We start from the raw sequence: 22,817 nt of genomic DNA, 5'->3' as shown, positions 1-22,817 counted from the left end.
AGCACAGCCATTCCTTTCCTCAGTAACAAGAGCAAAAAGCTCAGTCGCTCAGCAACAACGTGCTTTGAAAGATAAAACAAAGAAGAAACTGCATGTTATTTTATCTCAGCTATAGAGTCATATGTATTTGTACCTGCTCATTTATTCATCTGCCAGTGTACTTTGCTACAGACGCTACAGAACATAGAAACTGCAAGGTTACTACTACCTTTTGTGACCGATGCAATCTTCGGCAGGAACAGCTATCTAAAAGAGCCAACAAAATCCCCTTCGTCAACAGCCATCTGAACTTTTATTGTCTAACAATAGTCCTACAAACATCCCCCGGGATGCTCAACTTCTCAAACTTTCCGTTCAACTTGAGTCAGAACAAGCCCTTACCCTGGACACCTTCACCTGGCTCTACACTGCTAGCAGAGTACCACTCTGATACTGTCCAGTACGCGCTGCAGCCTACTCACGTGTATTTACTGCAGCCTGATTAGAAACGCTCACAGAGAGACGAATGAAAATCCCCCCCTTTCTTTCAGAATAAAAAAAAATAAAATAAATAAATACGACATGGTAAGGAAGAAAAGCTGAACACATGGGATGTGTTCCTTTACCAAGGGGCAGATCCAACATCAGCACAAGAAGTCTTTGGGCACGTGAGCCATTATCCACAACAGCTATTGGGACAAGCCAAACGCATGCACACGAGCCTCAATTTAAAAGACACATTAAGTTCATTTACAGCTTATGGAAATAACAATCTACAGCTTAGATTCATTTAGATTGCATCAGATTAGAGACTGCCTTCTTCAAAATGCACAGGGGGGTGGGGAAACCAGCCTTTCAAACCTGTTGCCTAACAAGAGACGGCCCTTCTCCTCCACAGGTTAAGTTCTTCTAAGCATCGTACTGTTTCTGGATTTTCAGAATCGCAGAATCATCTAGGTTGGAAGAGACCTCCAAGATCACGTAGTCCAACCTCTGACCTAACACTAACAAGTCCTCCACGAAACCATATCACTAAGCTCTACATCTAGATGTCTTTTTAAGACCTCCAGGGACGGTGACTCAACCACTTCCCTGGGCAGCCCATTCCAATGCCTAACAACCCTTTTGGTAAAGAAGTTTTTCCTAATATCCAGCCTAAACCTCCCCTGGTGCAACTTTAGCCCATTCCTCCTCATCCTATCTCCCATCACGTGGGAGAACAGACCAACCTCCACCTTGCTACAGCCTCCTTTAAGGTATCTATAGAGTGCGATAAAGTCACCCCTGAGCCTCTTCTTTTCCAGACTGAATCCCAGCTCTTTCAGCCGCTCCTTGTAAGACTTATTCTCCAGACCCCTCACCAGGTTCGTTGTCCTTCTCTGGACACACTCGAGCACCTGGATCTTCTTGTAGGCCCAAAACTGAACACAGTACTCGAGGTGTGGCCTCACCAGAGCCAAGTACAGGGACAGCCACAACAGGATAGTCCTACCGGCATGAGTCGGGGATGCTTCAGTGGGGGTTTATTTGACGCTGAAGTAGGTTTCCTGCGGGCACAAGATGGAAGGTAAGTGAAGGTACTTTCTGAACCACAACACTCGTGCGATATTGGACCCGAGGGGACCACTCAAAGCCTGCAATCACTGAACAAGTATGTAGGGAACCCTACAGGAAACAGAGCTTTTGTTCTGTGAAGCTCTTCTCCTATTGAGAAGAGGACCTTTTCTATTCAGTGTCTTTACTGAAATTTAGTCTACTTCCTAGTTGTTTTGACATGTTAGCCTTCGTAGAAGCCAAGAGATTTTAAACTGACAGGCACCACGTAAAATTCTTGTTCTCAGACTACAGGAAATTTCAATCAGGATGCTAGTTACTAGAAATGTCTGTGTCTCTTTCATGCAAATCAAGTAGCTAAACCACGAACAGTAGTCTGCAGGAAGAATACTTTAAAAGGTGAATTTAAATAGAAGGATAATACTCACTTTGTTTTAGCTTTGCTTCTGGTAAACTAGACCGAACCTAGTAAGACATGCTATCTAAATTTGAAATCGTGATGCTCTTGGAAAGCTCTGCTTTAGTAAAAGCAGTAACCATATCAGAGGTGGCACTTAACAGCTGCTTGTCTGTGTCCTCCTGCCCCATCTATGCTTGTAAAATTCACAAAAATTATTTTTCCACAGACCTGTACAACTTGTACTAGCAGATCCAGCTGCCAGAGCCTCACTGAGAAGTCTCCTTCTAGCAAGCCCACAGTAAAAAGGAAAAGATTCCAGAGTTGATAATGGTAAACGACAAGAGAACACGTGTGCCCCACTGGTATCTATCAAGAAAACGAGTATTAGCCCATGTCCAAGTATTTATCTACATGTCATAGAAACACTCATCTACAGAAACTCCTTGGTTTTAAGTTACATACAGATATGTACAGCCGTTACACAGCCACGCATGCTTCAGTTCTTAGTCTACTGAGAATCAAGCCAGTTCTCATGGGAATTTTATTTACTCAGTATTTTCTTAAGAGTCATCTGTATTGTGTCTATGTAATGCAAGTAAAATGCATTTGCTGTGCATCCAGATGGGTGGGCTCTAAGTGCTGTAAGGGCAGAAAAAATTTCTCGCATTAGAAAGGTGAAATGGAAACTGCTATTAACCATCACACATTTGTTACTTCATAAAATATATTTAATTAAAAATAAAGTATCAAACACTAGGTTGATGGAATATTATTAAACTACTTTGCTTTCAATTATTTATAGACTAAATGAAGCTTGTCTACTTCTCTAAAAGACCTTACATTTTTATCTCCAAAACCATAATACCTGGGGGGGGGGGACAGGGAACAAAACACAAGAGTTGCCCTTTAGATCACTATCTCAGAAAAAAAAAAAGAACACTTACATATCAGGCATTTCATGCTGTGGAAGTTTTGCTTCTGTCCTGGATGTACCACACACCTGTCTGCATGAGGTGAACACACTGCACTTCTGGAAACCAGTAAGATTATAATGCTCTCAAAACTCAAAATCTAAGCTCTCACCAGACATATCTAAACAATTCGGTACACAAGAAAGTGCAATCCGTTTCCTTCAGGTTTATGAAGTCACAGTGGCAGATAACCAAATATACAGTCAGTTGGATATAAAACCTTCTACTCATATGACCAACAGTTACTGCAGGAAGAAAGATAGATACAGTCTCAATGTATCACAGGGAGCTGTTCATAGAGGTAAGACTTCATGCATGGTTCCATTCAAGTTTCTTTATGCTGTTTCTTTACTGTTAATTCCATTTCAATGCATTCCAAACCCTTTATTTCTGAGGGTCTCATTCATTCTGATTGCTTCTTCTCTGGTATTTCATCCGTGTCTCTTGCATAAAATTTCTGAAGGCTGGTTCTTCATGACTCTCCTCAGTAACTGAGAGAAAACAAACAAACAAACAACACAGTTCACTATTTCAGCATTCATTCTACTTCTGTTCCTAAAGAAAGCTACAGTCAGGCTAGTCGGAGTGACACAAAGTCTACTTGGTCTCCAATTTCATTACAAGCGAGAGGAAAGAGGTGATCCTAAATATGAATGTAACAGGGTAAGTACGAAGATAGTCTGTGAGCTATCTAAACACAGTATCACACTCTGTTAAGAACTTAAAAGATTGTTTTAAGAACAGAGTGACAGGAATAGGGAAGAAAGACAGGGATGGGAACAGGAGGACCATAAAGAAGATGAAACGTGCATTGAACAGGTTCAGGGGGTCACTGCATGCATGGTCCAAACATAACAAGTTCTCTGGTAAAAACATATTGTTTTATGCATTGTTGTATTAAAAATAATTACTTGAATACACAATTTACAATTGAACTTTCACAAAGAATACAGTGTGGAATCACTGGACTGAGCAGTGCGGGTGGGCTACTGCTATAAATTCATACACTTATATTTAGGTGACCAAACGTTTGCTCGTCTCCTAGGCTCTTGTTACAGCTAATACAGCTATTGAAATACAGATAATATTTCATGCCTAGACAAGCAGCTTTTAGATCAGAACAGATCTCTCCTTCCCTTACCTTCATGGTCAATGTCATCAGTATCACTCTCTCTCTCTTCTTCTTCTTCATCAAGAGTTCCTCGTGTTAGGATCAGCTCAGAGGGACCCATTGCTGAAGCATCATCAGACCCTTGGAAGGAACAGAAATGGCTATACACAAAACAGCACACTAACAGTAAGTTAGCTCTCTCCCTGACAACTTCTATTTACATACAACAAAAACGAGTACCTACTCTAAAGGGACAGAAAGCTACTTATAGGTTCCAAAGATACAGGACAGGCTGTATCAACACCATACTGAACAACTCATATAAGGTAACAGCTCAGCCAAGAGCAGAGCTTTCTCATTGTCCATTTTGACTATTTCACCTTTTCTAAAATACTTGATTATTCACAGTATGCCCATTGTTTTACCTACACACTAGGGTTTCCTCTTCTCATGTGTGTGATTAACACATGGGAGAGCTAAGTCTGACCCATCCCCAGGAACTGACATCCCACTCCACTAAGATGAAGTTGCTATTATGCTTTTACAGTGAAGACAGAAAAGCACCATGCTACTTTTCAAGGCAGGCTCTTCAGAGAACTTCTGCAATAAACGTAATATTGCTAGTTAAAATACCTGCAAGTGTGTTGCCCTGCATACACACGGTGCCCATGTCCTTCCACAAGTGTTCCAGCTCTCTTTTGTTTATTTTGAACTTTCTCCTGTGGGTACGAAGTTACATTTGGCTTATGAACATTTTCAAAACTTATTTCTCCCAATACTTGCAGTCTGTCCTCTGGGGTGGGGTGGTGAAGTCAACAAGCATGTCTTATATTACAACTAAATCACAGAATCATAAAGGTTGGGAAAGACCTCCAAGATCATCTGGTCCAACCATCACCCTACCACCAATATCACCCACTAAACCATGTTCCTAGGCACCACGTCCAACCTTTCTTTAAACACCGCCAGGGATGGTGATGCCACCACCTCCCCAGCCAACCTGTTCCGATGCCTGACTGCACTTTCTGAGAATAAATTTCTCCTAATTTCCAACCTAAGCCTTCCCTGGCACAACTTGAGGCCGCTCCTTCTTGTCCTATCACTAGTTATCTGTAAGAAGAGATGCTGACCCCCAGCTCCCCATGCCTTCCTTTCAGGGAGTTGGAGAGAGCAATAAGGTCTCCCCAAGCTTCTACTTCTCCAGACTAAACAACCACAGTTCCCTCAGCCACTCCTCATAGGACTTGGGTTCCAGGCCCTTCACCAGCTTCATAGCCCTTCTCTGGACACACTCCAGGGCTTGGATGTCCTTCTTAAAGTGAGGGGCCCAAAACTGAACACAGTACTTGAGGTGCAGCCTCCCCAGAGCAGAGTATAGGGGGATGATCACCTCCCTTGTCCTGCTGGCTGCAGTATTCCTCATACAAGCCATCCTGTGACATAGAATGCTATTGGCCTTCTTGGCCACCTGGGTACACTGCAGGCTCATGTTCAGGCAAGCAATGACCAACACCCCCAGATCCTTTTCCTCCGCACAGCTTTCGAGCCACTCTGCCCCAAGCCTGTAGCGTTGCATGGGGTTGTTGTGGCCAAAGTGCAGGACCCAGCACTGAGCCATATTGAACCTCATCCCATTGGCCTCTACCCATCAACCCATCCTGTCCAGGTCCCTCTGCAGTGCCTTTCTACCCAGCAGCTTGACACTTTCCCCCACCTTGGTGTCATCTGCAAACTTACTGAGGGTGCTCTCAATTCCCTCATCCAAGTCATCGATAAAGATATTAAAGAGGATGAGCCCCAACACCGACCCCCAGGGAACACCACTGGTGACTGGTCACCAGATGGATTTCACTCCGTTCGCCGCTACTCTCTGGGCCTGGCCAGTTTTTAACCTACCAAAGAGTGCACCTGTCCAAGCCATGGGCTGCCAGCTTCTCCGGGAGAATACTGTGGGACAATGTGTCAAAAGCTTTGCCGAAATCTAGGCAGGCTATGTCAACAGCCTTTCTGTCATTCACCAGGTGGGTCACCCAGTCATAGAAGGAGATGAGGATGGTCAGGCAGCACTTGCCATTCATGAACCCATGCTGACTGGGCTTGATCCCCCAGTTGTCCCACATATGCTGTAGGATTGCATTCAAGATGACCCGTTCTGTCATCTTTCCTGGCACTATGGTCAGGCTGACAGGCCTGTAGTTCCCCAGGTCCTCCTTACGACCCTTCTTATAGATGGGTGTCACATTAGCAAGTCTCTGGTCATCCGGGACCTTTCCAGATGACCAGGACCGCTGACAGATGAAGAAAAGCAGCCCAGCAATCACATCTGCCAACTCCCTCAGCACACTCGGGTGGATCCCATCTGGCCCCATGGGCTTGTGACAGTCCAGGTGGAGCAGCAGGTCTCTAACTGTTTCCATCTGAACTGTGGGTGGTTTCTTTTTCTCCCCGTCCCAGACTTCCAGCTCAGGAGGCTGAGTACCCTGAGGATAAGTGGTCTGACTAATAAAGACAGGTGTAAAGAAGACATTAAGAACCTCAGCCTTCTCATCCTCAGTAGTCATGTTCCCCCGTGTCCAGTAAAGGATGGAGATTCTCCTTGGCCCTCTTTTTACTGCCAATATATTTTTAAAAACATTTTTTGTTATCCTTAACCATAGTGACCAGATTGAGCTTCAGTTGGGCTTTAGATTTCCTGTTTTTTTCTCTGCATAAACTGGCAACTTCCTTGTACTCTCCCCGAGTTGCCCGTCCCTTCTTCCACTGGACATAAACACTGAAAGTTACAAAGAACTTTTGTTTAAGCATGGAAAACAACCTCCAGCATGAACTTAATGAAAATTTTCAGCAGCATCTGGAAAACAAACTTGGTGAAGTTGTGCCTGCAGAGAACTACCCTTGCACAATCAGAACTCAAGATAAGCAAAGCTACTCATTTTGGTACTCCAGTCTTCATTATTAATTGTCTCAGTCAAAACAGCAAACTTGACTGGTGCAGAAAGATGCAGCGATATTCTTAACGAACCACCTTGGAAAGTTTTTTTTTTTTTTTTTTTTTTTTTTTTTTTTTTTAAAAATCACCACCACCACCACCACCAAAGTATCCTTCTGAACAGAAAATACCACAATCATTTTCTCACAATCTGCCCTAATAAACTTGAATTATTTAGCACTAGAACATTGATCAACATCTATTTTACAAAACATCTGCATTTTTGCAAAGATATGCTCCACCAAGCCTGGGGAAAAAGACTGATTGTGAGCTTCAGGAACACTTTTTCCACACCATGTATGAATAGTAAATGAAATGTTAGATCCTCCAAATGCAGAGGCAATTGTACGTATAAAATTGATCCTCAAGATACACTGCCTCAGTATACAATAGTTAAAAATGCTTACCAATGTTTTCCTCAGACGCTCATATTCTGGGCGATATTCCCTGCAAAGATAAATACACAGAATGCATTCACTCTCAATTAATACATCATTCATATTAAGTATGGATCATTTTGGAGGTTTATTGCTATCCCAAACAATTTTTTTTTAGGCTTATCATGCTTGAGAGAGGTTTTGAAAAGACAAATCATACTTTTACCTGCATTTGGATTCTGAAACTAGAGGATGCATAATAAGGAAAACCAAACAAACATACTTCATTAAAATGCCAAACCTTTCTCACACATTTTTGTTGGATAAAATAATAATACTAATAAAATAATAATTAAAAAAAACAGCCCAATAGAGGTAGCTGTTTCACTACCATACCTAAACAGCAGATCACTTACTCTCCTCTAACTACCGACATAGCTTTCTCTGCCAGCACCTGTGCATCCTGAGACAGTTCAGTGGGAACTCTTAGAGGAAGACAACACATATCCTGCTCACCTACTCCCGAGCACATCACAGGAGGGCCGTCAACCCCCATGGTCCAGGCATGAAATCCATTATCATGAGTCATAAGGAATAGCTATCTGGATCACCTTATGAGGATGGGGGTGGCTGCCTAAGTGTGTGGGACACATTATGGGGTTCCGGAAAAGAGCATCTGGGGATTGCATGGGATTTATTATGCAATGTTTAGAGAAGGAATCAAAGGCAGGAAAAGGGAGGGATTGAGACTGGGGGAGAAACAAGCATGAGATATAGAGGGATAAGGGAATAACAGGCTCTGTTCATAGGTAAGCAGTAATTAATCAGCATGCTTGTCTGGTCATGCCCTGCACCTGATAAAAACAGTCTGTCCTACCACCTTATTAAACTCCACCTTCCAATACTTTCTAATAAGAGAAGACTCTTGCTCTGTGTACATGTGTGTATAGGAGTCTGTGGTATCAGTGACTATGCAAGCGCAGGTTCATCAGTGAGTGTGTGATTGTTAGCGAAGATCAAACTTAACTAGCTGAAGAGCAGGATAGATCAAGCCAGAGCAGCTGGAAGGTAGGTGAAGTGGTCTGGGAGCCAGTGCAACAGGGAGTTGGACACCTATGGGTGTTGGAGTGCCTGTGTATCTCTAGGGGCAAAAGCACATGGGAGTCAGCTACTGGAACCAGAGGAATCCCAGAAAGTGCATGGGAGATAGTGGGAGATAGTCTGTATCATCAACCAGAGATGGGCTAGGGTCTCAAAGACTCATATATCCAGGTGGCAGCAACTGCGAGAAAGGGATCCGGAGGAAGCTACTCAGAGCCTAGCTGCTGGAGGGATCCACGTTGTACATATGTACATAAATTCCCACTAACAGACATTCTTCCTGCTCAGAGATGGGGACAGAATAAGGCCACTGAAGCTAAGCTCATGTGAGTGCTCTTTGTATCCATCCGATCTGCACGGCTTGATGTATACATTTATGTGGTGTATACATATGCCTTATGTGCATATACCTACTGGGAGTACACCTCCAGCCTCACTACTGGTTGGATCTGGGGACATGAAGTTGTAGCAGCCTTGCTCAGGCTGTCTGAACCAGCATGATATATTTTCCTCTGACAGTGATCTATGGTCTTAGCTATTTCCATGCAACCCAAGTTAATGGATTTGCTTTCTAATTTTATAGAGCAGTCTGGCAGTATTTCATGAGGAGGAATCCAGTAACAGCACATTCTCAAAGAATTCTTGAATTTCAACTAGCTTGCCTTCTCTATCTACTTCTTTCCAAGGGCAATACAAAGCTGATCATCATACGGAACCAGATCAAAAACCTAACTTCACAAGTTTGCTGGCATAGCTGGCTTTTAGTTTTTATCACTGAATAGCACAAAAAAAAATTCACCACTGCATAGATTATTTTAATTGCTTCATTTCATGCTGACTCTTAGATTTAAGAGCATTATAAACATTATGTTACCTTGACTTGAAAAGTGAACATTCCTTCAAATCAAAGGAGCGTGTTCATGAATCAGTAACTTCAGCAAGTATTCAGAGGGTCAGGAACCAAAGCATCACCTTACCTCTCATATTCATCTACAGCTTTAGAAAGCTGAACAAAAAAGTCATCCAGTCCTGTGCCTAGCACAGCAGAAACACCAACCACCTGTAAAAGAAAGCCATATTCCAGAACTGAACAGTAACTGAACCAAATTTTTAGGTAACTGATGGATGATGAGAGCTGGGAAGACTAAACAGTGCCTTGGAAAAAAATACCTAAGGGAATCTAGTGATAACCATTAATCAGCAGCATGAGAGTAAGAAGTAATACTGTACTTCTGTCACTCCTCCTTTCAACCTCATTCTCCACTTAGTTGTTAATGTTTGCTACCCGCTGCTCCCCGCCCCCCCCCCCTTTACCTAAGCTCTTATTTAACCAAGGAAGCTGGGCCTTATTGTCTCTTATAAAGTTTATTGCAGGAAAAGGGGAAACAAACAAAACACAACAATGCAACAGTTAAGAAAAAGAAAGCCTGGTTTTACAGACCACTCCTGTGCCTCCAGTCTCAATACCCCCACAAACAGAGTTAAGACAATACAGCACCTAAACATAATGAACAAGATGGGGAAATTGTGGTGGTTTCACACTGATAGACAGCTAAGCTTCACCAATCTCTCAAACCCCTCCCTCTTCAAGGGAACAGAGGGAGAAAATATGATTAAAAAAAAAGGGCTCAACTGATGAGAAGGACAGGGAGATTGCTCACCAGTTACTGTCACAGGCAAAACAGTCTCAGCATATGGAGATTAATGTAATTTATTGCCAACTACTAACAGAGTAGAATAGTGATACACTAAAAACACCTTTCCCCTAATCAATCCTTTTCTACTTACACACACACACACCACCAAGCAGCAGAGGGGAACAGGGGTTGTGGTCAGTCCACAATGGCTTCATCATCTACTGCTCCTTCATCTTCACCCTCTTCCCCTGCTCTAGCTTGGGCTCTCAGCATGGATATCTGCTCTGCCGTGGTACACCACAAGCTGCATGGGACAGCCTGCTCCACCATTGTTCTCTCCACAGGCTGCAGGGAAACTTCTGTTCTGGCACCTTCTTCACTGATCTTGGTGTCTGTAGGGTTTTTTCCTACATTTTCTCACTTCTCTCTCCCAACTGCTGTTGTGCAACATGTTTTTCCTTTCGTAAATATATACCCTCAAAAGAGATGCTACCAGTGTCACTCATTGGCTCAACTTTGGCCAGCAGTGGGGCCCTGTTGCAACCAGCTGGAACTGATTCTTCCCTAACATGTGGCAGCTTCTAGACCCTTCTCACAGCAACCAATCCTGAAGTTCTGCCACCCCATAAACAAAATCTTGCCACATAAGCCCAATACAGGCAATAAACAACAATAATAACAATAATAATAATCAAGCCTGTCTTCTATTTACTTGGTTACTGTTAGCAACCCAAGTTGTCATTCAGAACATAGTATTTTAAGTTGTTAGTATAACTGCTGCAGTATCAGTGTACTAAAAATAAGCAACAAAACAGACCACAAGAACTGACCTTTTGTCTCTGAAATTCTGTCTCTGTATTTAGCTGAAGCACATTTAAAAATGTATGCAATCTAATTGCAAATAAGGATTGGGAAGTACTTTAGTCACGCATATGGCACCATTTCAGTCATTTTTGAAATACTGTATATTGTTCTCTACAGACATTTAAAATATTCTTGTTTTAGCTCTATTCTGTCTATTTAAATGTAATCATTTATTTCGTCTTTCTTGTAATATCCATAAAAAATACAATTGTTTGCTCTTTCTTAAGTAAAAGCTAATGCAAAGCACAACTGTCTGAATGCATCTGGCACAGGCTATGGAATCATTATCATATTCCAAAATACGGTGTTTTCAGAGAAACTTAATGGATTTGTCCTCTCAACACCTGATAAATGTAAAAAACTTTCACTTGTCTCAGCAAATATACAGTTTTTTGGCTTGCTTTTGAGATTATTTCCCTTCTTTCTACATAGAAAATTGCCCAATTGTACTTGAGACTTCCAGAACAAGGAACATTATCTAAGATGGGAGACTTTACAACACAGAACATTACCTTTTAGCAGCCCATCTTACCTTTTTTCCAATGATTAATCGCTATTTAAATGCTACTCAGCACGACAAGGAACTGCAGTTATTTTACGTTCAAATCAGCAAATCATCTCCCTAAAGAAAGGTTCGGGAACAAATTCCAATTCAAAAGGGTGGTACAAAGCTCTTTTACAGGATAGAATGCTTGAGGCTGGAATATACCTCTGGAGATCACCTAGCCCAACCTCTTCTGCTCAAAAAAGCAGGATTAATTAGAACAGGCTGCTTAAGATCTTGTCCAAGCAAGCTTTGAGTATCTCCAAAGGCAGAGATTCCACAACATCTCTGGACAACTGTACTGGGTCTGGCTGGAACGTTAACTTTCCCGGCAGCAGCCCTTACAGTGCTGTACTCTGTACTTGTAGCTGGAACAGCAGTGTTATCACACCAGTGTTGTGTCAACTGCTGAGCAGCAGTGGCACAGCATTGGGCCTTTCTCTAACCCTCCTAGGGGGTGGGCAAAAAGTGAGGAGAGAAACATCACTAGGGCAGCTGACCTAAACCAATCAAAGGGATATTCCATACCATGTAATGTCATACTCAGCAATAAAAGTGGAGACAGGAAGAGGAGGGGAGGGGTGGGCTCTCGTTGGGAAACGTCGGTCCTCCTCTCGAACACCGGCTGCGTGCGTTGAGGCCTTGCTTCAAGGACGTGGTCAATCATCGCTCATTTGTGGGAAGTAGAGAGTAATTTCTTTCCTCTGCACTTCCATATAGCCTTCATTTATTTTGTTTGTTTTCCTCCCTTCTTTTTATTTTTCCTTTTCCCCTCCCTTTTCCCCTTTCCCTTTTTATTTCCCCTTAGTTAAATTGTTTAGTTCATGGTAGTCTTTATTTAATTATTATAATTATTTCCCTTTAATTAAATTATCCTTATCTCAACCCGTGAGTTGTTCTTTGCTTTACTTCTCCCCCTCCTCATCTAAAGGAGGGGGAGTGAGAGAGCGGTTGTGGGGTTTAGCTGCCCAGCATGGTAAAACCACCACAACAACCTTCTTCCAGTGCTCAATCACAACTTATGTTTATACAACTTCCTGAATTTCACTTCATGTCTGTTGCTTCTTGTTCTTCACCACTGAAAAGAGTCTGCCTCTGTCACCTTTACTTCTTTGCATCATGTATTTATATACATAGGTGATGTCCTCCTTGAGCTCCTTCTCTTCTCCAAGCTTTTGTGAAAGTTAGTTAAAAAAAGGAGGAATCTTACCTTCAATGAACTGTAAAATTCATCCAACACTAAACTCATAGAACGAGTCAGGTTACTGACATAGGATGTCTCTTGATTCAGGGCATCTTGAAAAGTCTCAAAGTCCTGCATCCATTCTACCGCAAAGCTGTGATCAATAATGTCAGTCTGGAAGGAGAAGACACAGCTTTCAGAAGTAATAATGATTCATTCTTTGTTCCCAGCCTAAGGGTAATCAAAAAAGAAATAATTTGTTTTAAACTTCCTCTCATAATGCTGATCTTTTCAAAATATTCAGCCCTGGTCTGAAGTTTTCCAAGGTCTGTTTTTAGTCAAACCAACTACTTCAATACAGGAAGAGGGAAAAAAAAAAAAAAAAAAAAAAAAAAAAAAAGCACTATCTCAGTTTGAAGGAGTGTTTAATAAAAAAACTGAGCCTGGTTATAAAAGTTTCTATGGTTTAGTGGAATGGGGCATTCAAAAATTGCTGTACAAAACAGCTTAATTTGTAAATACTACATGTTATGATTAATGCCAGACAAGAACTGTCTTTGCTGAAGATGCCGTCCTTTCTTGATTGGCTGGGAGGCTGGGGGGCATTTCCTTGCTGGGTAACAGGCTACAGGACCTTTATAAATGGAACTGTGCTCTGACCTCAAGAAGCTATTATCTAAACTCAGAGCATGACCATGGTCACAAAACAGGTGAGATGGCTCCATAATTTTACACAGATTAGTAAGTGAACAGTCAGTCTATTAAAGAATTTCACAAACAAATCACAGTTCATGCAAATCCCCAGTTATTACAACATAAGCATCTAAAACAGATATATTTAATTTCTCAGCACCAGTAGGAAGGAGTATTTCCTACTATTATTTAAAAGATTTGTGATGGAACTGAATCCATCAAGGGTCCAAAGCCTAATTTGAGACAACTTGATTAAATTCTATAAAGAAAATTGAACCTATTCTGTAATTTGGTGCCTTTTTTATTTTCATCTGCAAATCTAACATCCTGTAAATCTATGTCATAGAATCATAGAATGGCTTGGGTTGGAAGGGACTTTAAAGATCATCATGTTCCAACCCCCCTGCCATGGGCAGGAACACCTTCTACTAGACCAAAGCCCCATCCATGTTGGCCTTGAACACTTCAGGGGACGGGGCATCCACAGCTTCTCTGGGCAACCTGTTCCAGTGCCTCACCACCCTCATAGTGAAGAATTTCTTCCTAATATCTAATTTAAACCTACCTTCTTTTAGCTTAAAAGCATTACCCTTGTTTTATCCCAGATAGAGTCTCTCCCCATCTTTCCTACAGGCCCTTAAAATACTGGAAGGCCACTATAAGGTCTCCCCAAAACCTTCTCTTCTTTAGGCTAAATAACCCAAGCTTTCTCAGCCTTTCTTCATAGGAGGTGCACCATGAAGTTATGAATCCTAAACCTTGGGCCTACCTGTCTTTTCACATATTAAAGAAGTCACATATTTTTTTAGTCTTTCCAGAAATCCATTTTGTTAGGATTGATTTTCCTACCTCATGCCTTTCTCTATAAAAAAATGCTTAACAGCTTATTCTACAGTAACTGTCTAGAGTTAGAAAGAAAACAGCACACAAAAACTTGCTAAGTAAGCACACAGGTATTAAAGACATGCATGGTAGGGATCACTGGGAACATGAGCATAATTGGAGCACATCAGACACTAATCACTGAGTAAGAAGGGGTGAAGTAAAATTTCGCATTCAAAGCATTGGCCTTCTAAAGGAAGCATGCAAGATACACATGCACACACAAAAATTGCTATGTTAGGGAACATCTAATTGAATCTGAAGGATGGAAGGATGCCTGTGGGAAGAAGAAAGAACGCTCACAACAGAAATCTAATGAGAGTCTTCTAACACTTGAAATTATGTTAAAGGAGCTGGCTAACTGTCAAGTTTAAAAGCATTCATTTTAGGCTCCAGAACAGTACTTTACACAGCAATGGAGGCATAGCCTCAGCCTAGTAAATACCTGCTTTCCAGCAGATCCTGGTACATTTTAAATGTAAGCAATTACAACCATACACATTTTGTTAAGTTTTGCCTGCTAAAAAACATGGGACTCCTTCCTGAAAATAGGCAGGTGTTACACAATTTCTACTGTAAGTCATCAACTTAGTGCTGAGAACCCAGGAATAAGGCAATTGTTTTGAGAAAGCAGTGGAAAGTAAGGGCAGATTCAGTAATGAACTTGCATTACAAAATTAAGTTTCCTTATAGCATAGGGTTAAGCTTTTAGGAAGGGAGGCCCATCCATGGATAGCATACTTAAAACTGAGTGTAGACAAAACACATAAAACCATCAAAGGAATACTGAAGAAGTGGGGATTTCTCTTGGCCAGGGTCCCAACATTATACGTGCAAAGATTAAGAACAGGACTGGTATCAGTCACCCAGCCAGCTTCAAAGCAGGGAAAATCTACACCTATAATATGGACATTTAGTGTTTCATAAGCACTAGAAATAGATTTGAAACATGTATTTTACAAAATTCAAATACACACAAAAAGATTTAGGAATAATCCGAAAACCTCAAGAAATCAAACATGTAACAGATATTGCAAAACATTTTTCAAATTTTTAGTATCATGTCTGATTTCAATTTTTCAGTGTAACTGCTTGTCCCTGATTTTTCTTTTGCCTTTCTTTGCCAAGACCTCTTCTAGATTCAGTTTTCAGCCTGCAGCTCCTTCTCAGCCTTTTTCCTTTATTTTTCCAGGAAAAAAAAAACATAGTATTAGTAGTAAGTATTGTAGTAAGATGAACACACTATGTTAAAGCAAGATAAGCAGAACAACGTTCTATTGGAACACAGGAACCACAGCTTTAATTTACCTTGTTCATGACAACAATGAAAGGTAGTTTCGTCTTGTATAGGATACTAGAAGGAAAATTAAAAATAATAATTAAAAAAAGCCATTAAAAATTAATTTAATACTCATTAAAATAGAAAAAAATATTAAGCATAAGGCAGATAAGACTTGTGCAAAACTGCATACATGAGGCTTTGTAAAGAAAATATTTTTCTCTGCATCAATTATAAATGATGGATGATAATTTTCAACCAGATCTTGCGTACTGAAGTTGAACAGTCTGTCTATAAAATATACATAAAATATACAATCTCCTTCTACATACCCAGTTGATTTTGATTACTGTTTTCTGATTCTCAGATCCCAGTTCTTATTATCCTTGCAGTTTCTAAGTATTTTGACTTAAGTTGAAATCAGTTTTGAGAAATTATTCCTGATCAATGAATTCAAATAACTCAAAATATCTGTAAAGCAAGACTACCTTGAAACATGACTTTACATTGTCATGTCACTGTATGTATTCTAATATCCTCTGCTCAACTCTAATTTCAGAAAATGCAATGTCACGTGACATATTTGCATACTCCTATCACAATGATACAGCAATTGACCTTGGTAGAAGGACTAATAGTTGTGTTTTTTTTAAACCATTTACCAACATTCCATTTACCATAAATTAAGACAGCTCTAAATATGATTTTTACATAGGTATTCAGTCCCTGGTTTAACGTAATAGACAGCAGAGAAATCCATGTATGAGGAGGAAGTCAATAAATCAGGAGACAGTATGTGTTCACATGACCTCACACCATGCTGAGCTCAAGACAAATCTAGAAGAGTCACTGAAAACCTCAAGAATAACAAAAAAGGAGTGATGTCATATTATGGGTTTACAAGAAGGGGCTCAAACTAGCCTATATTTATACATCTTTAGATAAATGATTTTATAAGCAACAGGCAATTAGATGTAATCTACCTATCCATCATCAAGCTGAAGTCTCATGGATTATTTAATGTTTTCAGTGGCAGCTTTGACCAGATGACCTCCAGGCCTCCTTTGGTACCTAAATTATTTTGTTTACCCAAAGGGGAAACCACCAAGACAGGCAATAACCAAAACAGCAGATTAAATATCTCAATCTGAGGAACCTGCTTTGGCAGGGGGGTTGGATCTGATGATCTTTCAAGGTCCCTTCCGACCCCTACAGTTCAGTTCTGTGATTCTGTGAATAGGAGGTACCGTAACACTAAAAAGGGAATGAGTACATTTTTTGTTTGGTTGGTTTGTTTGTTTTGTTTTAATTCCCAGTAACAGCTTAGTCTAATTAGGAAAAAGAAAAAAAAAAAAAAAAAAAAAACTAGCATATAAGTACTATTGCAACAAAGTAGCTTTTAAGACAAAGATGCTAAACAAAGACAAATCCCAGACTTAAGCAAGATTTATCCACAATGGTGCCTAGAATCAACAACTAAATTCAGTCTTGACTGAGAAAGTTGAATGGTTTCAAATCTAGTATGCCTGAGGAGTCTAGTAACATTGCCAGAAAGAGCAAACAAAAGTCACAGATTTTAAGAAGCGAGAGCAAAGACAGAGCTTTCTCATCAACAAACTGCTATGTATTAAAAGAGACAAGCTACAGTAAGCTGTAAACTCAAACAACTGCTGCTAATGTGTGTTCAGGAGATGCTATACTGTTACACTATTGTCTGATTGGCTTAACAGTTGAGGGACAAAGGAAAAAAAAAAAAAAACAACAAAGAGCTTATCAATAATCACATAATCTAAAAATGACACATTTTTCTTACTTCTGTTCTCTGTTTTCGTTTTTTTGGGATGTGACCCCACCTGCATATTCTTCACTGGGGTGAACAGGACAACACAGCAAAACACAAGAGTGCTCACACAAGTACAAATCACAGTGTGAAAAGCATCAGAAGGATTTGTAGGTGTAGACAGCCCTTCACATTGTCATAACTGTAACTGTAAAGATGTGTATCACCTTTAAATCTCTTTAGAGACTTTGCAAATTAAAAGATTACAGGCAGAAATTCTGTATGCTAAATCTCTACTTGTCAAAAATTTAAGTTTGAATCATCATTTCTCAAACTTAACTACAGTCAATACCTGAAAGAACTGTGGTAAAAAGAGTTAACATTGGAATTCACATATTAAATAATATATGTTCCATTTTTACTTTTACAAAAGAAATCTATTATTCAAGTCAGAAAACAAATTGGATATAGCCATTGTAACATTCTGACTATGCCTTTACCATGGCCAAAAAGACATGGTCCTTCTTCTCAGCCACGTTTCCAAGAAATTAAGTGGACATATTCTCCTTAACTGAAAAGCTACTCACATGAAGTCTAAACAAATGGTCGTGTGTCGTTCCTCCCCTCCCCATCCCTCCCTGATAAATAGCAAGGAGACAAAGCAATCAAAAAAGATGCATTGCATTTTCAGCTTTTCTTACCTACAGGCATACAGCATGTTGGACATAAAGGTGATAGGATTAGTACTGCGAGAGGTGTCCATCACGTAAACAACAACAGAAGGAAAAGAGGAAGCCTGGAAATATGTGGAAAAATACAATTTAATTAGAAGTACACGCTGTTCAATAGGCACTTTTTCCACATAGCCTCAATGTCAAGTTACATAGAATACACTTACCAAAGCTTCAGTTATAATGGTTCCTGATGCTGACCATGTGAACACTTCAATTTGACCTGGTGTGTCAATAATGACATACCTGTTAAGAAGTCACCCGCAACAAACAAAAAGGGAAAAAATTAGTCAAGCACAAGGTCCTGTCATGACTAGACTAACACAGGCACAGAAGAGCAAATCACATGATTATTCTGCTCAGAACAGAAAAGCTTTTCCCAAACAGTGACAAGATTTAAGAACACACCTGAAAATCTCTGAGTGAATTTTGTGACTAAGAAGCATTTATTCTCCTAAGATTCTGTTAAAGACATCAATTTGGCTTTTTTTTTTTTTTTTTTTTTTTTTTTTTTTACTATTACAAACTTTTCAGAACAAAAATTAATTGTTGTCCATTGGAGCAGTACATATGAAAAAAAAAAAAGGTCTAAAGGAAGACAAGAAAAGCAGATGTGGAATCAGACATTTCTTTGATGTATGCAAACAAGGCTAGTACCCTGTAATAATTCTATGCCCTTTTACAGGTAAAATTTATACCAAGGCTGAAAGACAACTACAAAACACATAGAGAACCTTTTATAGGATTAGGATAAAATTAGGATATTTAAAACATGCAGAGATTTTTTTTTTTTAGGATTAGGATTAAATTAAGATATTTAAACCATTTCACATATTTTTTCCACATTGATTCCAGAATAGTAAAACTTGGTAGAATATACTTACTTGGATGCATTTTGTCTTTTTTCAATAAACTTCATCACCTGATTGAAAAAGAAGCAGTATGCATTGTATTTAGACTCATAACAGGAAACAAAAATAGTCATTTCATAACAGAAACATTAAATTGAATAGCCACACATGTACGTATCAAAAAAGCTGGAAGTCTAAGCCTTTCATTGTGTGAAAATAGATGGCTTGAAAATACTCAGACAATGCATATGCCAAAAATGACCCTAATTTTACCCATAATCTAGTACCTGGTGAAAGAAATGGCATAATAAATGCAGTTGTTCCCTAACTATTTCCTAAGAGATTGGGCATTGCTTTAATATTGTGAATAAGGATCACATCTCAGTGCCGATTTAGCATTAAGATTTATGAGAATAGTCAATTATCAAATAACCCTAGGAAAACTTAGCTGGTTTCCAGAAGTGAGCTTCCCTACTTCAAAATCTGAGCAATCATATAAAAGAAAATGTTATCCTGAACATCATGCAACAGAACAGTTATACACAAAGACTTAGAAATCGACATTCTGTACTTCCAAATACATAACTTCCAAATACATAACTTCCAAATTTTACATAAAAAAAAAGAGTTGGGAAAAAAAAATTATATATCTCCCTTAAATGAGACCTATTGAAATTTGGCTGCTTTTCGAAATAGGGAGAATACTATTAACTCTCAAAAAAATATTTAAAGGTTAAACAACAGTGATTTCTGAAGCTCCAGCTACGCAAAAAATCCAGTCCCCAGCACAGTATCCATAGCCCAGTATCACATAAGAACAACCTCATACCTGATCAAATCTTGTAGCAAAAAGATTGAGAGAGGTCACTATTCCACCATTTGGGCCCAGCCCATATCTAGACACTCCATTTAGGAAAGCTGATGACTATACAGACCTCAGAGGGCTTATTTTTAAATTCTGATAGTAGTTGGCCATTGACAATGTACCTTGGATGCCTTGCAGCAAAAGACAATTCTCCCCATACACAATTAAGCCTTTTAAGTGATGCAGTACCTGGGCAAGAGAAAGACTACTTGCTATTTGTTAAAACACATGTGATTGACAAAAGGAAAAGAAGCTACACCGTGGCTTCCTCTTACCATTATTCAAGCATTACCATCTCTGGCAAAGAAAAAAAGAAAAAAAAAAAAAGTGCACTTATATACTAAAGCCATCGCTGTCTTTCCAAAAAAGATTAACACAGCCAGTAACTCAGAGTTTAACAATGTCCTGAATGCAGTTCATTTTTAAGATTATGTACTTCAAAAATACAATTAAAAGATTTCTCACACAAATCATTCACAGAAGAATTTAAATGGAAAGAATTAGACTTAACTTTGTAGAGACACTCAAAATGTCTTGAAGATTTCAAAATTATTTTTCACACATACGGGTCTATACTAATTATGTTCATGGAAACAAAGACTCTTTTAATTGCATCCTGTAATTTCCTTACTGCACAAGAACCAGCACTGATTCATTAGTACATACAGTCTTCTGGGGGTACTGCTCTAAATGTCCAAACATGCTAACAGACACACCCCTTAAGCGCTATTTGATGAGATACTTCAACTCCAATGATGGCTAACAGAGACAGCAAAGCAAGTAATGCATCTACATGCCAAATTCAAACTTATGTTTGAATGTTTTGCTAGCAACTCCTAATCAAATAACAGCCAAAATCATAATCCTAACCTCCATCATCCCTTCTTTTTCCCTAAGAGTAAATGTAAGAGCCATGCTAGTATGTCAAATCCAAACACTGTATATTAACTCCACCTGCAAAGGCTGTTACTTGAGAAACAAAGGACCTCCATACCTCTTTGGAACTGCAGTCCTTTTAGTGTAATGTTACTGAACTACAGTTACCAAATTACTGTACCGTGTAAGCCATCAGTCCAGTGTCTTAGAGATTCAGAGAGACAACAGTGCTTTAATTACCGTCAATGTGTAAATAGTTTTCTGCACTTACTACAAGCAAACAGTAATTTGAATATTTTTAATAATAAATAACATGAGATTTGTAAATACATGGGGAGAAAGCTGCTGGCTTCCCCCATGAAAAATAAAAGCTCATTGAAAAAAAAAAAAAACACACAAGAGAAGTGGATGGAGTGCATGCTATTTATAAAAAGGCACTACTAGGCAGAAACACTTTTAGCGCACTTTTTACACCTAAGTATCAAATCTTATTTAACATGTATTTCTAATCTCTCATGTAAGAAGTACAGTGAAAAATCATGCACTAGTCTGCATTGTTGCAATCCCCAATGCCTCCTGTCCCCTTTATCTTGATGTGCAGAAGTGACAGGCAACTTTTACAAAATCCAAGATTTCAAAGATTGCTGTAAGACTAAAAAAAAAAGGATACTGTTTCATGACTTCTTTGTACTTCACAGTGTCCCGGATATCTAAAGTGGGAATACACATGAATAGTTTCAATACATTTCTTTTAAAACAGTCTTATTGATTTGCTGACTAGTGAAAGCCTTTCCCTTTCTAGCGAGTCTCCTTTTTCCTCACTAATAGATCTAGAACCAACAGAAAAAATCTCACAAGCAGAACAAGTAAGATTTAACAGATTGTCATCATATACATGAAATTCACTGTTACTCCTCTGAAACAGCATCAGGTTAAGTTTTTGAGCAGTAACTACTTCAACTGAATTTTATTCTCAGCTCATCAACAACAGTTAGTAAAGCATATATATTTAACCATCTTATGCGAGATCCAGCACTACAATGCATTATGGAATCCTTCATCTGACATCAATAAAAACACTTTGGTACCACCAGTTTTCTTATTTTCTACAGAGACAGACTGACAAACGTTAGAAAGTTTGAAAGAGAGAACCCTCACAAACCTAAGGATTGGTATGGTAAGCTTTTAGGAACAGCAAACCTTTTGGAATGGCCAGACATAAAGCCTGTTTGTTGTTATTTTCTCTACAATCAACGTTTTCAAAAGAGCTTTAGAAAGTTATTTGGTTGCACTTACAGCTACCACAGCTCCGAAAATAGGAAACCTAATCGAATCTGCTAAAATGCTCATTGCAAATTAAAGGAAAAAAGGTGTACATTAAACCATACAAAATAGTACAAAGTATGTACAAATGCAATAGTAAAACGGTTTCGGTCCTAAAAATTCATAATCAAGGGGAAAAAAAAAAAAGTTCTCCTCGCGGTAGGACTTCGTATCTCTTAAAGAGAAGATAAATAGCCTAATCAAATGCCTTACATAACACAGCCTCCCTCCCTTTCTGCGAAACATCAGAAAAACAGTATACCAAAAAAAGCGTTAACTTCCTTATGGCAAAAGATATTTTTCTGTTCTTGCGGACTCGACAAATACGCGCCAGCTCTGATCCCGGACCACCCCTACAACTTTCACCAACCTCAAGCTGCCGACCACCCGGCAAAGCACCAGCGAGCCGGGCTCGCGTCGGCGCGGCGGGACTCACCGATGTTGGCAGGGAAGGGCAGGCTGTGCACGGCGGGGTCCAGGTTGATCACGTACGGAGGGCAGCGCTGGCCGTGCAAGTGAGCCGCGAGTCGCTAAGGGGACACGAGAAGGCGTCAGGCCCCGCCCGGCGTGGAGACAGGGACGGGCAAACCGACAGCTCCCCGCTGCCGTCTCTCACCTGCACAAAGGTGGTCTTCCCGGAGCCCGCCATGCCCAGCACCAGAACGCACACCGGCGCTGCCGCCGCCGCCGCCATCTTCCCAGCAGCCGCTTGTTCTTCCGGGGCGCGGTGGGGAGGCGGGGACCAGCCTCGCAGCTTCCCGCGCGTCGTTGCTCCGCCGCCGGCCGGTTACGTACCGCAGGCTCGCGCGGCCTCCCCGCACGGGACG

General features: G+C 40.1%; 1 protein-coding gene across 1 annotated transcript; it reads right to left on the bottom strand.

The window, feature by feature from the left end:
- Positions 1-2,786: 2,786 nt before the first annotated feature.
- Positions 2,787-22,720, bottom strand: GPN1 (GPN-loop GTPase 1). The gene is given in 15 exon segments (XM_084285358.1): positions 2,787-3,395; positions 4,046-4,156; positions 4,649-4,716; positions 4,718-4,734; positions 7,412-7,451; positions 9,460-9,542; positions 12,738-12,884; positions 15,594-15,639; positions 18,046-18,140; positions 18,243-18,321; positions 18,960-18,997; positions 19,756-19,822; positions 21,338-21,377; positions 22,427-22,520; positions 22,607-22,720. Coding segments are annotated over 15 exon segments (1,095 nt in total). The 5' UTR covers positions 22,685-22,720; the 3' UTR covers positions 2,787-3,303.
- Positions 22,721-22,817: the final 97 nt, after the last annotated feature.

The sequence above is a fragment of the Netta rufina genome (genome assembly GCF_964035555.1).
Source record: "Netta rufina genome assembly, chromosome: 3".
NCBI classification, from domain to species: Eukaryota; Metazoa; Chordata; class Aves; order Anseriformes; family Anatidae; genus Netta; species Netta rufina.
The sequence above is the reverse complement of the archived record's forward strand: the minus strand, read 5'-3'. Positions and strand labels throughout refer to the sequence as shown.